At 49.5% G+C, this 20,000-nt stretch overlaps 1 protein-coding gene across 1 annotated transcript in view; it reads right to left on the reverse strand.

The window, feature by feature from the left end:
- Positions 1–20,000, reverse strand: part of ndst2a (N-deacetylase/N-sulfotransferase (heparan glucosaminyl) 2a) — a 22,781-nt gene that overhangs the window by 1,751 nt on the left and 1,030 nt on the right. The window contains exons 2-13 of the mRNA XM_068568721.1: positions 12,148–12,198; positions 10,251–11,816; positions 8,892–8,979; positions 7,114–7,268; positions 6,156–6,341; positions 5,935–6,063; positions 5,268–5,450; positions 5,076–5,172; positions 4,875–4,998; positions 3,855–4,029; positions 3,481–3,651; positions 2,338–2,447 (exon numbers count right to left, since the gene is read on the reverse strand). Coding sequence (XP_068424822.1) covers positions 2,338–2,447; positions 3,481–3,651; positions 3,855–4,029; positions 4,875–4,998; positions 5,076–5,172; positions 5,268–5,450; positions 5,935–6,063; positions 6,156–6,341; positions 7,114–7,268; positions 8,892–8,979; positions 10,251–11,339 — 2,507 coding nt within the window. The 5' untranslated portion in view covers positions 11,340–11,816; positions 12,148–12,198. The remainder of the gene's footprint in view (positions 1–2,337; positions 2,448–3,480; positions 3,652–3,854; positions 4,030–4,874; positions 4,999–5,075; positions 5,173–5,267; positions 5,451–5,934; positions 6,064–6,155; positions 6,342–7,113; positions 7,269–8,891; positions 8,980–10,250; positions 11,817–12,147; positions 12,199–20,000) is intronic.

Below are 20,000 nucleotides of genomic sequence, written 5' to 3' on the forward strand. Positions count from 1 at the left end.
ACACGCATGTTCACACGCATGTTCACACGCATGTTCACACGCATGTTCACACGCATGTTCACACGCATGTTCACACGCATGTTCACACGCATGTTCACACGTTCATTCAACACCTTTCACATGTTAACGTCTCTGTTGAGGGAGCGCTCTCATTCTGGGTTTTTACATCTAAAATACAAATCTGTAGAAGTTTAAGTGGACTCTATTTAGAGCACAACGGGGACCTGATGCTGTCTCTTGTGTGCCAGGTCTCGTCTCTTGTGTGCCAGGTCTTGTGCACCAGGTCTCGTCTCTTGTGCGCCAGGTCTCGTCTCTTGTGTGCCAGGTCTTGTGCACCAGGTCTCGTCTCTTGTGCGCCAGGTCTCGTCTCTTGTGCGCCAGGTCTTGTGCACCAGGTCTCGTCTCTTGCGCACCAGGTCTCGTCTCTTGTGTACCAGGTCTTGTGCACCAGGTCTCGTCTCTTGTGTACCAGGTCTTGTGCACCAGGTCTCGTCTCTTGTGTACCAGGTCTTGTGCGCCAGGTCTCGTCTCTTGTGCGCCAGGTCTCGTCTCTTGTGCGCCAGGTCTCGTCTCTTGCGCGCCAGGTCTCGTCTCTTGCGCGCCAGGTCTCGTCTCTTGCGTACCAGGTCTCGTCTCTTGTGTACCAGGTCTTGTGCACCAGGTCTCGTCTCTTGTGTACCAGGTCTTGTGCACCAGGTCTCGTCTCTTGTGTACCAGGTCTTGTGCACCAGGTCTCGTCTCTTGTGTACCAGGTCTTGTGCACCAGGTCTCGTCTCTTGCGCGCCAGGTCTCGTCTCTTGCCCGCCAGGTCTCGTCTCTTGCCCGCCAGGTCTCGTCTCTTGTGCGCCAGGTCTCGTCTCTTGCCCACCAGGTCTCGTCTCTTGCCCACCAGGTCTCGTCTCTTGCGCACCAGGTCTCGTCTCTTGTGCACCAGGTCTCGTCTCTTGTGCACCAGGTCTCGTCTCTTGTGCACCAGGTCTCGTCTCTTGTGCACCAGGTCTCGTCTCTTGCGCACCAGGTCTCGTCTCTTGCGCACCAGGTCTCGTCTCTTGTGTGCCAGGTCTTGTGCACCAGGTCTCGTCTCTTGCGCGCCAGGTCTTGTGCACCAGGTCTCGTCTCTTGCGCACCAGGTCTCGTCTCTTGCGCACCAGGTCTCGTCTCTTGTGTACCAGGTCTTGTGTACCAGGTCTCGTCTCTTGTGTACCAGGTCTTGTGCACCAGGTCTCGTCTCTTGCGCACCAGGTCTCGTCTCTTGTGTACCAGGTCTTGTGTACCAGGTCTCGTCTCTTGTGTACCAGGTCTTGTGTACCAGGTCTCGTCTCTTGTGTACCAGGTCTTGCGCGCCAGGTCTCGTCTCTTGCGCACCAGGTCTCGTCTCTTGTGTGCACCAGGTCTCGTCTCTTGCGCACCAGGTCTCGTCTCTTGTGTACCAGGTCTTGTGCACCAGGTCTCGTCTCTTGCGCACCAGGTCTCGTCTCTTGTGCACCAGGTCTCGTCTCTTGTGTACCAGGTCTTGTGCACCAGGTCTCGTCTCTTGCGCACCAGGTCTCGTCTCTTGTGCACCAGGTCTCGTCTCTTGTGTACCAGGTCTCGTCTCTTGTGTACCAGGTCTTGTGCACCAGGTCTCGTCTCTTGCGCACCAGGTCTCGTCTCTTGTGTACCAGGTCTTGTGTACCAGGTCTCGTCTCTTGTGTACCAGGTCTTGTGCACCAGGTCTCGTCTCTTGTGCACCAGGTCTCGTCTCTTGCGCACCAGGTCTTGTGCGCCAGGTCTCGTCTCTTGTGCACCAGGTCTCGTCTCTTGTGCACCAGGTCTTGCGCACCAGGTCTCATATCTACAGTCAGATTATTGGGACTGGAACATGTTTTCTGCCTCTTTGCACGACTCCAGTGGAAATGAAGCCGTCAATGTGCGGCTGAAGGTCTTTTAGATTTAAATCAACGGTTTAAGAAAGAGACATTTTCACACGTCGCCTCACATTCACAGACTCGCGTCATGAGAAAACTAACATCTCTTCATGAATTCAAGGATTATCTTTAACACTTGGAGGAAAATCCTTCCAGTGGATGTTTTCCTGAAGTCTTTATCTCTAAACGTTTCCTCCCTCGAGGCTTCACAGGCTTCTGCTGCAGCGCCTTCAGCTCGTCTTCCTGCTTCACTTTCTGAAGTAATGAAAGAATATTACATGTATTTAATGCAACCTTTTTATACATGAGGAATTATACTTTTATCCACTGAGAACCTAAACCTCATACCGACTGTTCCACTTCAGATCCACTGGAGACGTGTAACGAGGCGACGTGTGTGAGTGTGTGTCAGTGTGTGTGTGTTACACACATCAGAGCCTGGGTGTAGTTGAAGATGGGCGTGACACCGAGGAATCTCTGGATTCCCTCCATCACCAGCGCCGGGTTGGAGCGCAGCAGAGCGCCGTCCACGATGTGCAACTGCAACACAGAGGAAGCTTCATCAGGACCGCTGCACGGCTGGTGCATGTACAGGTACACGTACAGGTACAGGTACACGTACAGGTACAGGTACAGGTACACTACAGGTACAGGTACAGGTACAGCACGGGTACACTACAGGTACAGGTACACTACAGGTACAGGTACACTACAGGTACAGGTACACTACAGGTACAGGTACAGGTACACTACAGGTACAGGTACAGGTACAGCACGGGTACACTACAGGTACAGGTACACTACAGGTACAGGTACAGGTACACTACAGGTACAGGTACACTACAGGTACAACACGGGTACAGGTACAGGTACACTACAGGTACATGTACAGCACGGGTACACTACAGGTACATGTACAACACGGGTCCACTACAGGTACATGTACAACACAGGTACACTACAGGTACATGTACAACACGGGTACATGTACAACACAGGTACATGTACAACACGGGTACATGTACAACACGGGTACATGTACAACACAGGTACAACACAGGTACAGGTACACTACAGGTACATGTACAGCACAGGTACACTACAGGTACATGTACAGCACAGGTACACTACAGGTACATGTACAGCACAGGTACACTACAGGTACATGTACACTACGGGTACACTACAGGTACATGTACACTACAGGTACACTACAGGTACATGTACAGCACAGGTACACTACAGGTACATGTACACTACGGGTACACTACAGGTACATGTACACTACAGGTACACTACAGGTACATGTACAGCACGAGTACACTACAGGTACATGTACAGCACGGGTACACTACAGGTACATGTACAACACGGGTACACTACAGGTACATGTACAACACAGGTACACTACAGGTACATGTACACTACAGGTACATGTACAGCACGAGTACACTACAGGTACATGTACAACACAGGTACATGTACAACACAGGTACATGTACAACACAGGTACATGTACAACACAGGTACAGGTACACACACACGTTCTCTGCGTCGTGGTGCAGCAGCGTACCTGTCCGGGCTGGTAGTGCTGCAGCCAGCGCTCCAGGTGCGGCGCGTAGGCCCCGGGGTGCAGGCAGCGCCGCTGCAGGGCCAGCAGGTCCCGGGGCCCCGAGGGGCCGGAGGTCACCACGGCATGGAACGAGTTGTTGAGGGCTGCAGGGTCCTGGTGGGCCCGCTGGTGCTGCAGACACACACACGCACACACACACACACGCACACACACACGCACACACACACAATTGATGACTAATAAATGAATCGAACAAAATGACTGAATAATTAAATAACAATAAATCACAATAAAAGCCCCGTGAATCGTCCTCTGCGTTACTGACGGACGCTTCACGGGTCAGACAAGTGGAGGTGAAGTCTGGCGCGGCCCACCTGGTACCAGGAGTAGGCCCGGTCCGACGGGTTGATGAGCACGGCCAGCACTTTGGCCCGCGGCAGCAGCGCGGCGGCTCTCTTGGGCGCCGCCTCCGTGTCAAAGTAGTTGGCGCTCTTTTCAAACATGAAGTCTGTGCTGACGTTGGAAGGGAATGGGAAGAAGTCCATGTACCTGAGGGGAGGAGGGAGGAGGGGGCGGACCCGTTAGCTCATCTGAGGACTTTTAATCTTCCTTTAATGAATGTTTTGAGCCAGTGTGTATTGTCTTGAGAAATGCAACTGAATTGTTCCTAAATGCAGTAAAACACATTAAAATAAATGCTGTGTTAATTCTTTCTGCATCCCGACGAGTTCAGCGTGAGCTCTGAAAGCTAGAAGGAGGTCGTGACTGATCTCTGCAGCACGAGGAAGGACCGCCCCCCAAGAAGCACAGACTCTGGATTAGCATTGAGCTACTGCGCTGCACCTGGTCCAACACTGTCGGCTTCATGCTTTTAGGGCCCGATCACACCAGACGCTAGCTAGCTAGCTACCTAGCTAGGTAGCTAACTACCTAGCTAGCTAGCTAACAAAACCGTTGTTTTCCTCACGTTGTTCTAGCGCGCTTAAAAGTTAAAATATTCTCAACTTTTAAGGCGCGGAGTCGCGCAGCTCATCACTGTCACGCTCGGCCAAGGCAGCCAATCGGATCAAGCGAGAGGCGGGCTTTATTCCTTTACCACTTCCTGTTTGTGTGGTGTGAACAGCGGGGAATCCAAAAGAAAATGGCTTCCCTCCGACGAGGCGCTAATGTTAGCGGTATTTAATGACGAAGAGCTTTACAATTCTAGATGGAAACCTTTTCTTTCCTTTATATCGTGAACCCATAACCTCTGCTTTTTGGGGTCTTCTTCCTCCTCATCCCGCGACACAGCAAAGGGCAAAAGCGCCACGTCTGCTTGAATCCATGAAGAGGAGGAAGGGTGACCCTCACGTTGGTGCCACAGCGACTTCCTCTCTTCATATTTAAGCCGTTACCAGTCGATCCCGTTGTCGTAGTTCGCTCCACTGAAGAACTGGATCTCCTCGAAGGTGGTGGCGCTGGGGAAGGAGCTGGTGACGGCCGGGTGGAGGCTGAGGAACGAGTGAAGCGCCGTGGTGCCTGAAGAGGAGACGAGGCGGTGAGAGGGTGAGAGCACAGGCACAGATGGAGAGAATGGACGGAGAGAGAGAGAGAACCTGTTTTCTGGGGTCCGATGACGAGGAACTTGGGGAGGCGGTCGCAGGTCTTCTCTTTGGACCAGATGTCTTTGTGCCTCTTGTCATGACACGGGTTCTGAAACACGAGCACACACACAACACGTCTTTTCTTTCCTCTCCAGAGAACGCTGTGGTTCTTCTAAAACCCCCAGAAGGCCCGAGTGTCCTGACCTGCCAGAGCGGGTCCCTCTCCTCGGGGAAGATCTGGAAGTACTTCTCGGCGAGGCGGACCGGCGGCAGCGTCTGCAGCCTCAGGTTGGTCCAGCACTGCACGAACTTCACCAGAGACTCAAAGGTGTACAGACCCAGACGGTCGTTGCCGTAGTTCGACAGGTGAGTCATGAAGATGCTGATCTGCAGGAGAGGACACAGAGCACCAGTTAGACCAGCAAGGAGCTCTGGGCAGAGCAACAGCTCACTCAGCTCATACAGGGGGGCTTTATTTTAAAATTCCACACTCTTATAACCTTTAAATGCATTTAGCGTTCGAGGCTATTAAGGGGTCTGAAGTGTCCATCAAGGGTCCGAGACATTTAGATCCAGACCAGATTCGCTGGATAACAACAGAGAAACATAAAGGACAGGTGAGCAGAACAATGAGCCGTCGGAGGCTACGCGTCGGAGGCAACGCGTCGGAGGCTACGCGTCGGAGGCTACGCGTCGGAGGCTACGCGTCGGAGGCTACGCGTCGGAGGCTACGCGTAGCTCTCACATAAAGAGAGCAACACAACTAACTGGCATCACATTACAACGCAAGAGGAAGAACAAAGGGCTGGTGCAGGAGGCAGAGCGGCTCTAGCGGCCTCCAGTGGCCGCTAGCGGTCACCAGCAGACTCACCGGGTTCAGCAGCACGGTGAGGAAGAGCTCTCCTCCTCGGATGCTCTTGTCCAGCTCTTTGGAGCCTCCTGGGTACTCGTTGTAGAAGATGGTGTGAGTGAACAGACCACAGGTCTGCCGGGGCAGCACCTGAACACACGAGGAGAACGTCAGTGAACAGGAGGAGAACGTTGCTGCTGTCGTGGTGTGGTGAGAGGTTCTCCTGCAGCGAGCAGACGGACCTGGATCCCGTTGTGGGTGAATCCGCGGCGGTACCGGGCCGGCCTCAGGTGAGGGTACTCCTCGGTGCTGGTCACCTTGATGCTCCACACGGACTTCCAGGCCTCGTAGAGCTGGCTGTGCACCGGGTAGACCCCCGAGTGGTGCGGGGCCACCGCATAGCCCATGTCTGTGGGGATGCCGTGCTCCTGGAGAGGACGAGGAGAAGAGGAAGAAAGGAAAGGAAAGGAGGAGAGGAAGTTACAGAGATGATAGAGCATGCGTCTAAACACTCGACAGCTCTTTAACTTTAGTGTTTCCCCTGTGTTTGAGTCGTCGTAGGAACCCCAAATTAACTCCAATACTTGTGTTTATTGTAAGTATTTGCTCAGCAAAGTCTTGGGGAAAAAAATGTATATCTGCAAAAAAATCACTTTTAAAAGATGTTTTGATCATAACTGTGAACATCCAGCATGATATGAGCCAGATTCCCCCAAAAAAGCCTCCTGCAGCGTCAATAAGACACCTTTATGGAAAGATTAGGACCTAAAGACTCAGAACCTGAACAACAATCACAATAAAACAAAGTCTTGTCCTGTTAGGAAGGAGTTTAGTCAAGAAACTGTGTCATCCTGTTAAAAAAAGACAAATAAATACGTATTTTATGACAAAAGATTGTCTGAATGGGGCATGCTGGGACTTAAAATCAGTATGGCGTTCCTGTATAGAGGAGCATCCTGGATGGAGTAGAAGGTCTCTGAGCAGCTCACACAACCCACGTTATCCACATCCAAATGCCCCAAATGGTAAAATGTAGCATCAAATCTGTTTGACACATATCACCCCAAATAATACTAATAACTCTGATTTATACAACTCAATTCCTCCAACAACTTTTGGGGCGCACTAGCGCATGGGGACGGCCATCGTACTGTTCTCAGAGGAGAAGGAAGAGGTGAAAGCCGCCTGCAGCCGTCCTACCTGAGCAAAGACCTTGTTGAGCCTCATCTGCTCCGCCAACACGCTGACGTTGTGGAAGAGGTGCGGCTGCATGTGGCTCCACATGTGAGGGAACCACCAGAAGTCCATGCGGTGCTGCAGCAGCATGTCGTCTCCCCGGTCCTCTTCGTCGGTTCCTAGAAACACATTTTACAGGATGAGTCGCGTCCTGATCCGCGGTGAACGCCTTCCTGTGTGGGCGTTGTTGCGTCACACCAGAGGTTCCTGTGATCTCTGCAGGGTGAAGACAGGAGCCTCACGCTCTCCTCCCTCACACACTAGTTTTCAGTTGTTCCCATAATTCTCGCCCCATCAGTGTTAAAGTGAAGCGTGTGAACAGACACACACCAGCTGCACACAGAGCGACGTGGTGGAGGGAACCATGTTGACTCAACGTCAGCACACACAACGTCTTGTTGAGGCCGGTGTGGGTTCAGGCTGCCGACCCGTCTTCCTGGTACTGAGCACCAGAGGGACCGGGTGCCGCTGGGTGAAGGTCTTTATTGGTCAAAGATTCAGATTAATACTCAGTACAGGCCGAAAGACTGAGCTGACCCCCTCACAGGGTTCAAACACATTGTGACCAGAGGGTTTCCATGACTTTAAACACAATTTTATGACTTTTTACAAAATTTCCATGACTTTTAAATTGTGAAAAGCCGTGGAAATCCACCGGTCAAAATGTGTATGAACCCTGCGTTAACACGGCTTTTCCATGACCAAATTTTCATGACTTGTAATCACATTTCCATGAATTTTAACCAAATGTCAATGACCTTTAACTACATTTCCATGACTTTTAATCAAGTTTCCATGACTTTAAACCAAATGTCCGTGAGCAAACATTGTGATGAAATGTGTGTGTAAACAGTAAAAAGTGATAAAATGTAGTATTTAAACTAACAATGAGGATTCAAAGCATACAGTAAACCTTAAATGACTCAAATGAATGAGACAATAGTTTGATTAAAAGAATAAACATTCATATAGATGCCTGTATGTATGCTGCTGATATTTTGAGCCTCTTTCTTTTAAAAGCAGATTCATTATTTAAACTCAGCGTGAATGAACACATGAACACATGAATATAACACATTTACAGGACTTTTACACAACTTTGGGGACTTTTCCAGACCTGGAAATAACCTTTTAAAACTCCAGGACTGTTCCAGGTCTTCAATGAGTGCAAGAACCCTGAATCAGAATTAGTGAATACATTTAGTTAATTGCTCCACAGTAAAGTGAGGCCGTGTATTCCTGCAGAGATCTGAAGCCTTCAGGCCCTGAATGCATCCTGTCATGCAGTGAAGTCCTTTAACCGTATCTATTTAGGTTTTATCCTTAAAAAGGTCCAGTGTGCAGGATTCAGGGGGATCTATTGGCGGACATGTAATACAAGATGTTTCCTGTCGTGTATATTGACCTGAAACTAAGAACGTTGTTGTGTTTTTGTTGCCGCAGAGCGAGACGCTCGTATCTACAGAGGAAGCCTTTCAGAAGCATCCTGCGCCGCTAAAAGGAAAATACGGGAACGTTGAAATCACTTTCCATGTGCTGGATGTGTGGTGAGCTCCAGCTTCACCTCCATGGGTAAGTTAGAGTATTGATCTGACTCGCAGAGCATTGGTTAATGTTAGAGTTTAGCTTTTTCCTGGATAATACAAAGGCAGCTAAATGTTCCAGAGGACTGTCGTGTTGGCAGAAAGACAGAGCTCCACAGCTCCAACACAGAGCCGGGACACGGCGTCAGGTGATCCTACCTGTGTGGTAGAACTTCCCGGAAAATCCCAAATTGAAGGTGAAATTAGGGACCAGCGCTCTCAGCTTGCTTTGAGTGTTGAGCAATGCCTGTGGAGGATGAAACACAACACGGCTCCTTTTACTCTGCAGCATTTCATTCAGTAATTCCTGGATGAGCGGACAGGCGTTACACTGAGTTTGCTCTTCTTCTGACAAGGATCAAATCTGTAAAAACTGTTCTCACAGCTAGAAGATAAGCATCATATGTTCTACCTCCTGACCAGCAGCTTCCAGACACAACTCCACCTCTCTGTTCTCCTAAAGCCGTCGTCCAGCTGCAGACCTGTGACTCTGGCGTTTCAGCCTGCTGGTGAAGCCTTTAATGTGTCAGAGCTCGTAGGGCGACAGACTCTCAGATCTCAGAGCAGCAATTAACAATATCATAGCCTACAAGAGTGGAATTGTTACATAACGAGCTTCTCACTATGCTAATTAATGACAGCTAATTAAATACGTCACCAGCCCCCCTCTGATCCCCCATTAAACACTTAAAAAGAACCGTACCAGACTTGCACAACAAACCCAGTAAAACCGGCTCCTGTGGTTGTATAGAAGTCTATGCTTCATGTGTTAAAGCTGCATTCTCTCTCCTGACCACCAGGGGGCGACTCCTCTGGTTGTATAGAAGTCTATGTTAGATGTGTTAAAGCTGCATTCTCTCTCCTGACCACCAGGGGGCGACTCCTCTGGTTGTATAGAAGTCTATGCTTCATGTGTTAAAGCTGCATTCTCTCTCCTGACCACCAGGGGGCGACTCCTCTGGTTGTATAGAAGTCTATGCTTCATGTGTTAAAGCTGCATTCTCTCTCCTGACCACTAGGGGGCGACTCCTCTGGTTGTATAGAAGTCTATGCTTCACGTGTTAAAGCTGCATTCTCTCTCCTGACCACTAGGGGGCGACTCCTCTGGTTGTATAGAAGTCTATGCTTCATGTGTTAAAGCTGCATTCTCTCTCCTGACCAGCAGGGGGCGACTCCTCTGGTTGTATAGAAGTCTATGCTTCATGTGTTAAAGCTCCATTCTCTCTCCTGACCACCAGGGGGCGACTCCTCTGGTTGTATAGAAGTCTATGCTTCATGTGTTAAAGCTGCATTCTCTCTCCTGACCACCAGGGGGTGACTCCTGGTTGTATAGAAGTCTACGCTTCATGTGCTCACTCCAGGCGGTCCATATAATGTAAGTTCATCCTACAAGCGACCCCTTTTACATTATCATGTATTTTCATGATAAACATATAAACTACAGCTCTTTTAGGAATCCATCTTACTTTAAATGAGTCCCTCAACAACAGTTCTTACTCGTCCCACAGTTTAACCCACCTCCACGTCAGACACCTTCATGCGGGTTCCCTCCTTGCCAACGAATATATCGTCCACGTCCACCAGGATGTGGCGGTCCAAGGACAAGCACAGTCTCTTCCCAGTCAGGTAGGCGATGGAGTCCACAAACACCAGCTTGTGAAGCCAGTAGTTGAGATTGTTTCCAAAGAGAACCCTCTGGATGCCGTCGTGGAGCCCCAAGTCCTGGACCACGGTGGCGTGCAGGGCCCGCGGGGGGCCGGGTCCAAAATGCGCCAGCGCCTCGGCGGACTTGGTGCTGGCCAGAAGCACCGGTTCGTAGGTAGAGTGGTTGGACTGGAAGACGGTCCAGTCGTCCCCCGGCAGAGAGCCCTGCTCCACCTGGTTGGGCTTGGTGATGTAGAGGAGAGGGGCGTTGGGGTTGATGCGGTAGTCCCTGAGCCCCAGGTGCGAGTGCAGGAAGAGGGGGAAGCCTTTGAGCTGTGCGCTGAGGAGAGAGTTCTCATTCGCTTTGAAAAAGCCAATGACGCCCACTCCGTACTCGGCGCAGTACTTGTCCAGCAAGTCGCGGTTCCACGCGTCCAGGTTGACGTATTTCAACACGTTTTCGTAGATGATCAGCGTGTAGCGGCCGCGGTTGTGCTCCGTCAGCGTGGGCATGTCTCCTTTACCGGGAGCGATCTCTGTCCGGTAGTGGAAGCGGCTGGACTCCAAAATGGCCACGATCTCCTGGCCCAGCTGGGAGTAGATGCTCTCCACAAACACCAGAACCACGGGCTCCGTCCTGGAGTTGTCCACCGCCTTCACCTGCCGCAGGCGGCCCGGGCGCTGGGGGAGGAAAAGCGGCGCCCTCTGGACGCCCGGCCCTCCTCCTCCGACGCCGGCGGCCCCGGTGCTCGCTCCCAGCAACATCCCCCCACCTCCTCCGCCGCCGCAGTCACTGAAGGGCAAAGGGGGGGCCTCTTTGATCTTGGGGCTGTTGGAGACGTAGTAAGCCAGGAAGGCCATGGACAGCAGGCAGAAGATGATGAGCGCCAGGATGAGGCGGTGGAGCTCCAGCTGACGGACACCTCGCATTAGCTTCCACACGCCCAGGCCTGCACCGACCATGGTGTTGGAGGGGGGAGGCGGGGCCGGGCAGCGAGCGGCGGCAGCGAGCGGCAGCAGCGAGCGGCGGCGAACAGGGAAGGAGAGCGGAGAGGTAGAGGAGGGGTGGGAGGAGGAGGAAGATTGAGCAGTATTCCTGGCACTGAGCTGCGCTGAGGAATAGCCATTTACACTAGGTCACCATGGCCAGCATCATCCATTACCTGCTCTCCTCTTCCAGCTCTACGCTCGAGACGACTGAATGGAAGGAGGGAAGATTGTTGGATGGAATGTCAAATACAAGGAGATTGAAGAGGGAGAAGTTTGCCGATTGGTCAGCTCTCTCTCTCTCAAGCAGCTGGGCAGGTGTCTCTACACCTGGATGTGTCCATCTGTAGAGGCTTGCGTCGTCTGTCAGCCGTTGAATGCTCTGCGCTGGTGGACTGCTCTTCAGGGCTGAGCCCCCTCCGGCCACAGAGCCAGGACATCCCCCAAAGACACCTGGAGGATGACGACGACGGAGAGTTAAAGGGAGGAACTCCTCATTAGGGATATTACTATCCCATAATCACTGGAAAAAACTCTTCAATCAAGATCCCCCCTTGCCGTAAAATTACTACCTCTCCTGTGATGTACAATCTATTCATCTAAGATAAGACAAGTGTCTCATGAACTACTTGATTTCTCATAATTGAATGACTGCAAGAGGTAGTGTTTGAGTTGTGAGAACGTGTTTAGTTCAAGGAGACCTCCACCAAGGATGCAAAGCAAGCCTCTCCCTCTGGAAACTCATTCATGGGTCACAATGATTGTCAAGGTGTGTTAGTCTCACCTGGGAAACACTGCAGATCTGGAAACCCTGCGATCCAGATCCAGAGGAGCCCTGCTCAAGAGGAAGAGCAGGAGGAGAAAGAGGAAAGAAAACATGCATTTGGTTTATTTCAAGTAACATACCAAGAAGTTTCATACAATATGAGCTCGTCTGATCCCTCCTTGAGGTATGGACGAGTCCTTCAGGGAGGAAACATTCACACAGTCACGTTCGTGGTCTGCGTCGATCAGCTGGAGCAGTTCAAGGACGAGACGGACGTGAACAAATAATGAATAATCCGTCCCAACAACAACTGGAACAATCCGTTGGGTAAAGTAAACAAGACAAGTGGGAGTTGACTTTTCTCCTTTTTTTAGTCCAAAGAGCAGTGACAAGCTTCCTGTTCTGTTGTGAGAAACTAAAGATTAAAGACACTCAGCAGTTTACATCTGGTCTACACACGCCTCAAAAGGACTTCTTCTCCATAGCAGCAGCAGCCGAGGCTCATGGGTAAACGACTTAGACTGAGAGCTGCTATACCAAACAAAAGAAAAGCACTCACACCAACATGAACTTGTGATTAACCTCCATATCGCGGAGGAGAACCATCATATATGACAGCTGCTGATGAGATATTTGTGATCCAAAGGTTTTCGAGGAGGACGAAGAGGAAGAGTAAAGGGAGTCCAGGAGCCTGTTTAGTGGACGACTGAAGCGCCTGAAGACCAATCTGGGTCCACAGAGCCTCATGTGTTGTGAGCAGAGAGACAATACGGGGAGGGAGGCTCAATATGTTATTATACCATATAGATAAATATGCAAATTAGTACATACCTGATAAGATAACGGATGATTTGCATATTTACACATAACTTTCCACACCACTTGTGATAGAAGTGTCCTCTGGGATGTCTCTACTTAAGATAACAGTATGCCGGGTTGGTGTTAACATGGCGGTAAGAAGGGGTGTGAAGCGGATCAAATATAAACCGAGTAGAGAAATAAATCCTCATGTATTAAATATTCAGTGCTGCGTTTCCAGCGTGAGCCCTGTGATGCGCACCAGGAGCTCAGAACCGGGCCGCTGATGAACGCTGCTTCAACATTCAGGTGAAATAACCTTCAGCCCACTCGGTGTCCGATGCAGAAAGCCTTTCATTCAAAAAGGTCAGATGGAAATGCAGCCAGTGAGTAGCGGCTCTACTGAAACCTGCAAAGAGAGAAGCTCGCGTTGGAGCTGAGCTCAGGCGCTCACACCGGTCAGCTGCTGCTGGAGCGAAGGAAAGAGGAAGGAGGTGAAGCGTCTCCTGGATCACCTCCAGGTGGGGAAAAGTTAGTCAACGACTCATTCAGGCTGGTTCAAGTTCAGAAACTGACCCAGACCTATGCAGACTGGAACACACACACACATATACTGAGTGCAAAGCTAAATGAGGGCCCCCAACCACCGGGCCCCCAACACCAGGCCCCCAACCACCAGGGGTTGGAGGCCCCTAACCCCCGGGCCTCCAACCCCCAACCACCGAGCCGCACAGAAAGAAAAGAAAAATCAACTTCGGAAGATGTTTTATTTTGAAAAATGACCGGATACATCCGTCTGTGTGTCTGAGCTTCTTGACACATGTCCAGAGGTTTTGTGACACGTTTCCCCAAAAATGAAACGCAAGTCAGTTTCATCTTTGTGTTCTGGATTAAAATCAAGGCAGAATATCCTGAGTGCCAAAAAATCTATGAAAGCTGCCTCCAGTTCCACATCCTGCGATCCTGTAGTGGTGAGTTGTATTTTTAAGCACTTCATTATTATCATTATGCCGGTCGTATCATTTTATTACGTCATATTTATCGCCCACACCGTGAAGGCCGGTCCATGAAAGTATTGTCTGACACAAACAAGGTCGAGGACTGCTGGGCTCCAGGATCCAGTGATGGTGAGCAAAGAGAGAAAGGCTTTGGCCTCTGCTAGTTCTTACAAGCATCCTGTAGGTATGCACCCACACACTGCTCCTGGCCCAACACACACACACACACACACACAATGAACAACCTGGTTTTCAAGATGTGCAGCAAGTTTAAAAGATAATTGAGTGACTCAGCGAGTTGTTCTGCTGCAGGTAGAACCACCTGAAGATCTCAGGTGAAATGTACACCTGTGATTGGATTCTTTGTTTTTAATGGTACTTGATATACTTTATATTTTCTTTAATATTGCTTATCTGTTTAATTAACAGTAGATAAAAGGCCTCAGTGCCGCTTCCCAGAGCTCCTCCTCCGAACTCCAAATATGGTCACGTCCGTTCATCGGTTGCAAAAAAGTCAAGATGGCGACGGCCAAGTCACCGACCTCCAGGCTTCAAAACATCTCTCATCTCCAGTCTGTGGCTGAACAGGTCTGCACGGATCCACTACGAGTCCATGCATCACTAACGCCCATGCACACGCATGCACACGCATGCACACGCATGCACACGCATGCACACGCATGCACACGCATGCACACGCATGCACACGCATGCACATGGCTGCTGGGCTCTGAACAAAGAGACGCTCTGATATCACAAAGAGAGAGACTTCCTCCTGTGCTCAGGTAGACTTCACGCCTCTACGTCTTTATATAGACGAGTTGTTCATTCTTCAGCTGCAAAATCGCTTCAAAATAAACAGATTTTCGAGAGAAACAGCTGCCAGACTGCTGCTGGCAACCGTTTCTGTGAATTGGCAAACAATGCTTTGGCCCTGAATGCTCGCACGTATAAAAATAGAGACGGCAAACAGCAGAAGGAGCATCACCAGTCTGCTCAGATGCACGTGGGAGGGGATTCAGCCAAGTCAGCAGAATCCAGACCGGCTGGAGGTCGTCTCTAGAAGTACTGATGATGTAGAATTTCTGTTTAATGTCATAAACAGGTTATGACATTTCATTACAAAGCGCTGCTTCGCGTCTTAAGATACGAGGTAATCTTAATAATTGGTGTTGAGCCCTGATAATATGAAAATACATTATTTAAAAGCCTTGGCTTTACAAAAGGAGCTCTGTATTTGTAATACAGCATTATTATATGATAAGTTATTTTGTAGATGAATCAAATCACTTGAACAATCATTATCTGGAACCCCACGCTACATAAAAATGAAAAGACAACCACTGAAAAGAGTAGAAAGTGTTTGTCGTGATAGCTCACTGTGCTCATGACATCCTGTGAATTTAATGAAGAAAAATACACAAATATGATCTGCTACTCGAGAAGGGCCACACCATTGTACATACAACCCACTGAAAACACTCATTCAGGACACGGTTGCATCTACTCGTCTCCCTCAGGTCCATGAAATTAAAGAAAGCGTTCTTCCAGACCTCTACAACGAGGCGTTCAAGTGCAACACGCTCCCAGAGCAAGACCCCGAGAGGACGGTCGGCTTCCTGAACAAACTATTCATTACAGCCTGCCGGTCGTGTCTCCACTTGTTCAACGCAGCCTCCTCTTCCCCTGCAGGCGCTCGTTCCACAGAAACCCCCACAATGCCCTTCAAACCGAGTGTCCGAGACAAACGGCCACGCGCCCTCCAGCTTCCCGGCTCGTCTTTGATGTAGCTCCATCGGCAGTGACGTTCTGGGTCACCTCCAGGTTGTGGTTCCACCTCTTATCCTACTCCAGCAGCGGTCATTCATTCAGAGGTTTGATGAACGTACTGCCAACACAAGTGAAGCCGTCCAAAGAAACCACGACAAGCAGCCGATGACGACCTTCACTACCGTTCAAACGTTTGGGGTCACTTAGAAATGTCCTTATTTTTCATAGAAAAGCAGTATTTTTGTTTTTCCAGCAGCATCATTCCAGTGTTCTGATGGTACATTGTGTTTGATCGTCGCCTTAGAAGACTAATGGATGACAGAAACCCCTTGAAACCCTTGTGCAGTGATGTCACTCAGCTGAAAACAGCTCTGCTGGAGAGAGAAGCTATAAAACTGTTCTTCCTTTGAGCTGGTTGAGGATCTGGAGCTTCACACTTGTGGGTTCATTAAACTCTCAAAATGTCCAGAAAGAGAGAACTTTCATGTGAAACTCTCCAGTCTGTTCTGCTTCTTTTAAGGCTTTTGAACAGTAGTGATGTCAGAGGGTTAAACATGGCATTCAACACTTCTTCTTAAATGTAGTATTTCTATTTGTCATCCTACTTTCTCCCAATGTCAGTGTTCACATCCCCTTTTGCTTTTTTCAACAGGTAATTGTCCTCAGCTTCTGATAAGTGTCGCACTGAGTGTGAATGAAGCAGATCAACCAGCATTCAGAGCACGTCTTGATTCGTCAGGTTGTTTCTTTAATTCGCTGGATTTGCAAACAGCCGTTACTCTCTTGTGGTTGGATGTTTGAGAACGTTCATCACAGATACCGAGTACAACGCCATCGACGCTGAAAGGTTTTATTGTAGCCGCCTCGCTCCCACCTGACTGTGGCGTCTAAAAATAGGAGCATCCATCAACGCTCTGATGCGTCAGCATCAAACCACCGGACAGACGTCGGTCTGCTGAGAGGGGAAAGGACGTGATCATCAGCGTGATGCAATGAGCTGAGAACACGGGGTGAACGTTAGGCCGAGGCTCCACGCAACACTACGCAAAGTCTGCACCAATGCAGCCAACACCGAGGACACACAGAGGGTTTCTTATTAAAATACTATTACCACCTCAAGTTTGTCCAAAATGTCCTCACAAGTACATGCTTCGAGGCGTCCGTGAGAAATTGTCACAAGAAGTGTAAGAACACTTGAGTAACTGCGACCTTTGGCCACCAGCTTCTACCAGAACATCCTTGAGGTGATGTGGTTCACTGCAGAACATCCTTTCTTTTGCCTAGACACACTTACTCAATAGACGCGCCTGACAATGGAGGATTTCGTCACGCAGATGTCAAACAAGAACCCTTTTTCTTGGCTCGTTGGTCCAGGGGCATGATCCTCGCTGGAGAGGTCCAGGGGTTCAAATCCCGGACGAGCCCAAGACAAAGTTTCACTAATGTAGACTTTAATTATGTGAGCAAAATGTAAACATGTATGCTTCACAATTTAGCCAATTTCGTCTCACAGGTATTTGCTGTTAAACATTGTCGCAGGTAGCGTAAGAATTATTGAGCAACGGCGACCTTTGACCACCAACTTCTACCAGCTCATCCCTGAGGTGGATGTTTGTGGAAAGCTTTCAGAAGTTCCTGTGAGCGTTCCTGACATATTGAGAACAGACGGACGCACGCATGTATGTACGAGATGAAGGACAGGTTCATAAATGTTTGTTTAATTGTCACGTTTAAACTTGATTTAAGTATTTTAATTGAAATGGATCTCGACAGAGATGGAAGGTCATCGCTGGGTGTCGGCGTCGTCCTCTCGGGCCGGCCGGCGAGCTGCTGATGTTCCTGCCTGGCGAGGTGTTTCCTTTGTTCTGGGAAGCCGCTCGCTTGACGCCGGTAATCATGTTCATAATGCACAGCTGTTGTCAGGTGAGGGTGGACGGTACAGACAGGTGTACAGAGGACACCGGTATGAATTACACTAATCTTGCATTTTACGTCCTTTCCTGTCTTTCTGGTCAAACAACGTCCATGTGTGTCAGCCAGGTCTAAGAGTGTGTGTGTGTGTGTGTGTGTGTGTGAGAGAGTCCGGTCTAAGTGTGTGTGTGGTGTACAATCAGCACCACTTAGCCCGGGGCAGCCTCGCCCTCATGCAGTAACACCATCACCCCAGGGCCTTCCTCCTCTTCATCAAGTGTCAGACAGCACGATGCTCTCAGGACGGAGCAGCACTTATTGAGTCTCCACTCCAGATGAAGTCAGGGAGGGGAAAGCATTTTAAATTCTACTGGGAAACCAATTATCAGGATGAACACAACAACACACTTGTTATGACTCAAAAAACAACAGAGACAAACCTTGACTGCTGCCACATTAAAAACAGAAAAGTGTTTAATGTGAGAGGCGCCTCATGGTTTCCGCCACATGAAAGCCTCCAGATTCTACTGCAACAAAGTGATCTACTAGATATGATCACTGAAGGACTGTAGTACATGTTACTGAAGACACAGAGTACTACATTTAGCTAGTACCTCTACTACATATGATCAATGTCTTTAGTAACATGTACCGCAGTCCTTCAGAGTACTACCCTTAGCTAGTACCTCTACTAGATATGATCATTGAAGGACTGTAGTACATGTTACTAAAGACACAGAGTACTACATTTAGCTAGTACCTCTACTACATATGATCAACGTGTCTTTACTAGCAGGTCATGTACCATGTGTACCATGTGTACCAGTTATATTCTTCTGTGTGTTTCCTTGAAGGCTTTATCTAGAAGCGCGTGGCCCTGCAAGGGGAGGGCTCTGCCACTGACTTCCTGTTTTGATGCCGGTCGATGTGGTTGGAACAAACATTAATATTCTACATGTTGTATCATCTTTCCCCACCTCCTCCTCCACCACGTCCTCCTCCTTTAGCAGCAGGAGCTCCATGTCTGCATGAGCCCGTTTGTCTCCACCTTAACTACATGTGATGGCGCCTCCTCCTCTCCACCCCCCACCTCAGGTTACCAGCTGATCGGTGCGACTGGCCGTGCCAGGAGGCGTCAGTCCTGTTGGGACGCGTCTCGGTGTGATCGGGGCAATGATGTTAGAAAGCACCTTGGATTTGTTTGTTAGATTTGCAAAGCGATGCAGCCAGTCAGTCCACGCGTTTGTTACTTCTAGACGGATTACTGTAACTCCTGATCATCAGGCTGCTCTAAGGAGTCTTTTAAATCTCTCCAGTTGATGCAGAACACTGCAGCTCGTGGACTAACAACAACCATGAGGAGATCATAATATCTTAATCTCTTATGATCATATCAGCTCCCTGTAAAACAACACTAGAAGATAAGATCTCTCGTCACCTGCAGAGCTCCCATCAGGTCTGAAGCAGCTCACATGCCCAGATCACACCACCATCACAACGGCCCAACACCAGGCAGCATGCTGGAGGCAACATGCAGAAGCCCAAGGGTGACATCACGCTGACGAGGTCCACTCCTTCTCGTCGGAGCAGAACACCAGCGTGGACCTTTCATACGAGAACTATGACTGAAGGTCGACTGAAACTATACGACGAGCATGCTGACATTTCTCTCTCCCTCCTGTCTCCTGCTCTCTCAATTAAAGTCAGAGGCGTTATTGACATGCCTGTGCCATCAGACAGCAACACCACCGCACATCGTTCTGTTCAAGGACGCACAAACAAGGGAAAGCAACTACACACACAACTATGTCCACACCTTTACAATGCACAGCAACAACAGGAACATTATAATAGAAATAATACAACTTTATGTGTCTGCGTGTCTCTCTCTCTCTTTATGTGTGTGTGTGTGTGTGTGTGTGTGTGTGTCTCTCTCTCTCTCTCTCCTCAGTCTCTTCTAAATTACATTCATTGGGTCTTTATTGCCATGTTCTTACAAATCAGACCCCCACCTCCCCTCCTGAATATCATAAAATAAAGTTCACAAAGCCTTTAAGACCTCTCACATGGTTCACATGAACATTACTGCCCTGGTGGTGCAGCATGGAGACAAACCCTCCTGCAGCACTGAGCCCGTGTGAGTCCACAGCTGGGTGGTGGAGCAGGAGGAGGCAGCGCAGGGGTACTGGACCACAGGGCAGCCTGAAGGATCAACAACACCACGCAACACCTGACCAAAGGTTAGGTCAACAGCAGCTGGACAACATGCACGTGTCCACTGCCAGGTTGTCATCTTTTTAATGCTAAAGTCAGACTCTAATATAAAAGGTTCAACAAAGTGAGGCTCTTGTTCTCGTAACACTTCGTGTGGGCCGTGAACGCAGCATCGCACCA

Source organism: Clinocottus analis, unplaced genomic scaffold (assembly GCF_023055335.1).
Source record: "Clinocottus analis isolate CAN_PGR_092001 unplaced genomic scaffold, fCliAna1.0.p SCAF_8, whole genome shotgun sequence".
NCBI classification, from domain to species: Eukaryota; Metazoa; Chordata; class Actinopteri; order Perciformes; family Cottidae; genus Clinocottus; species Clinocottus analis.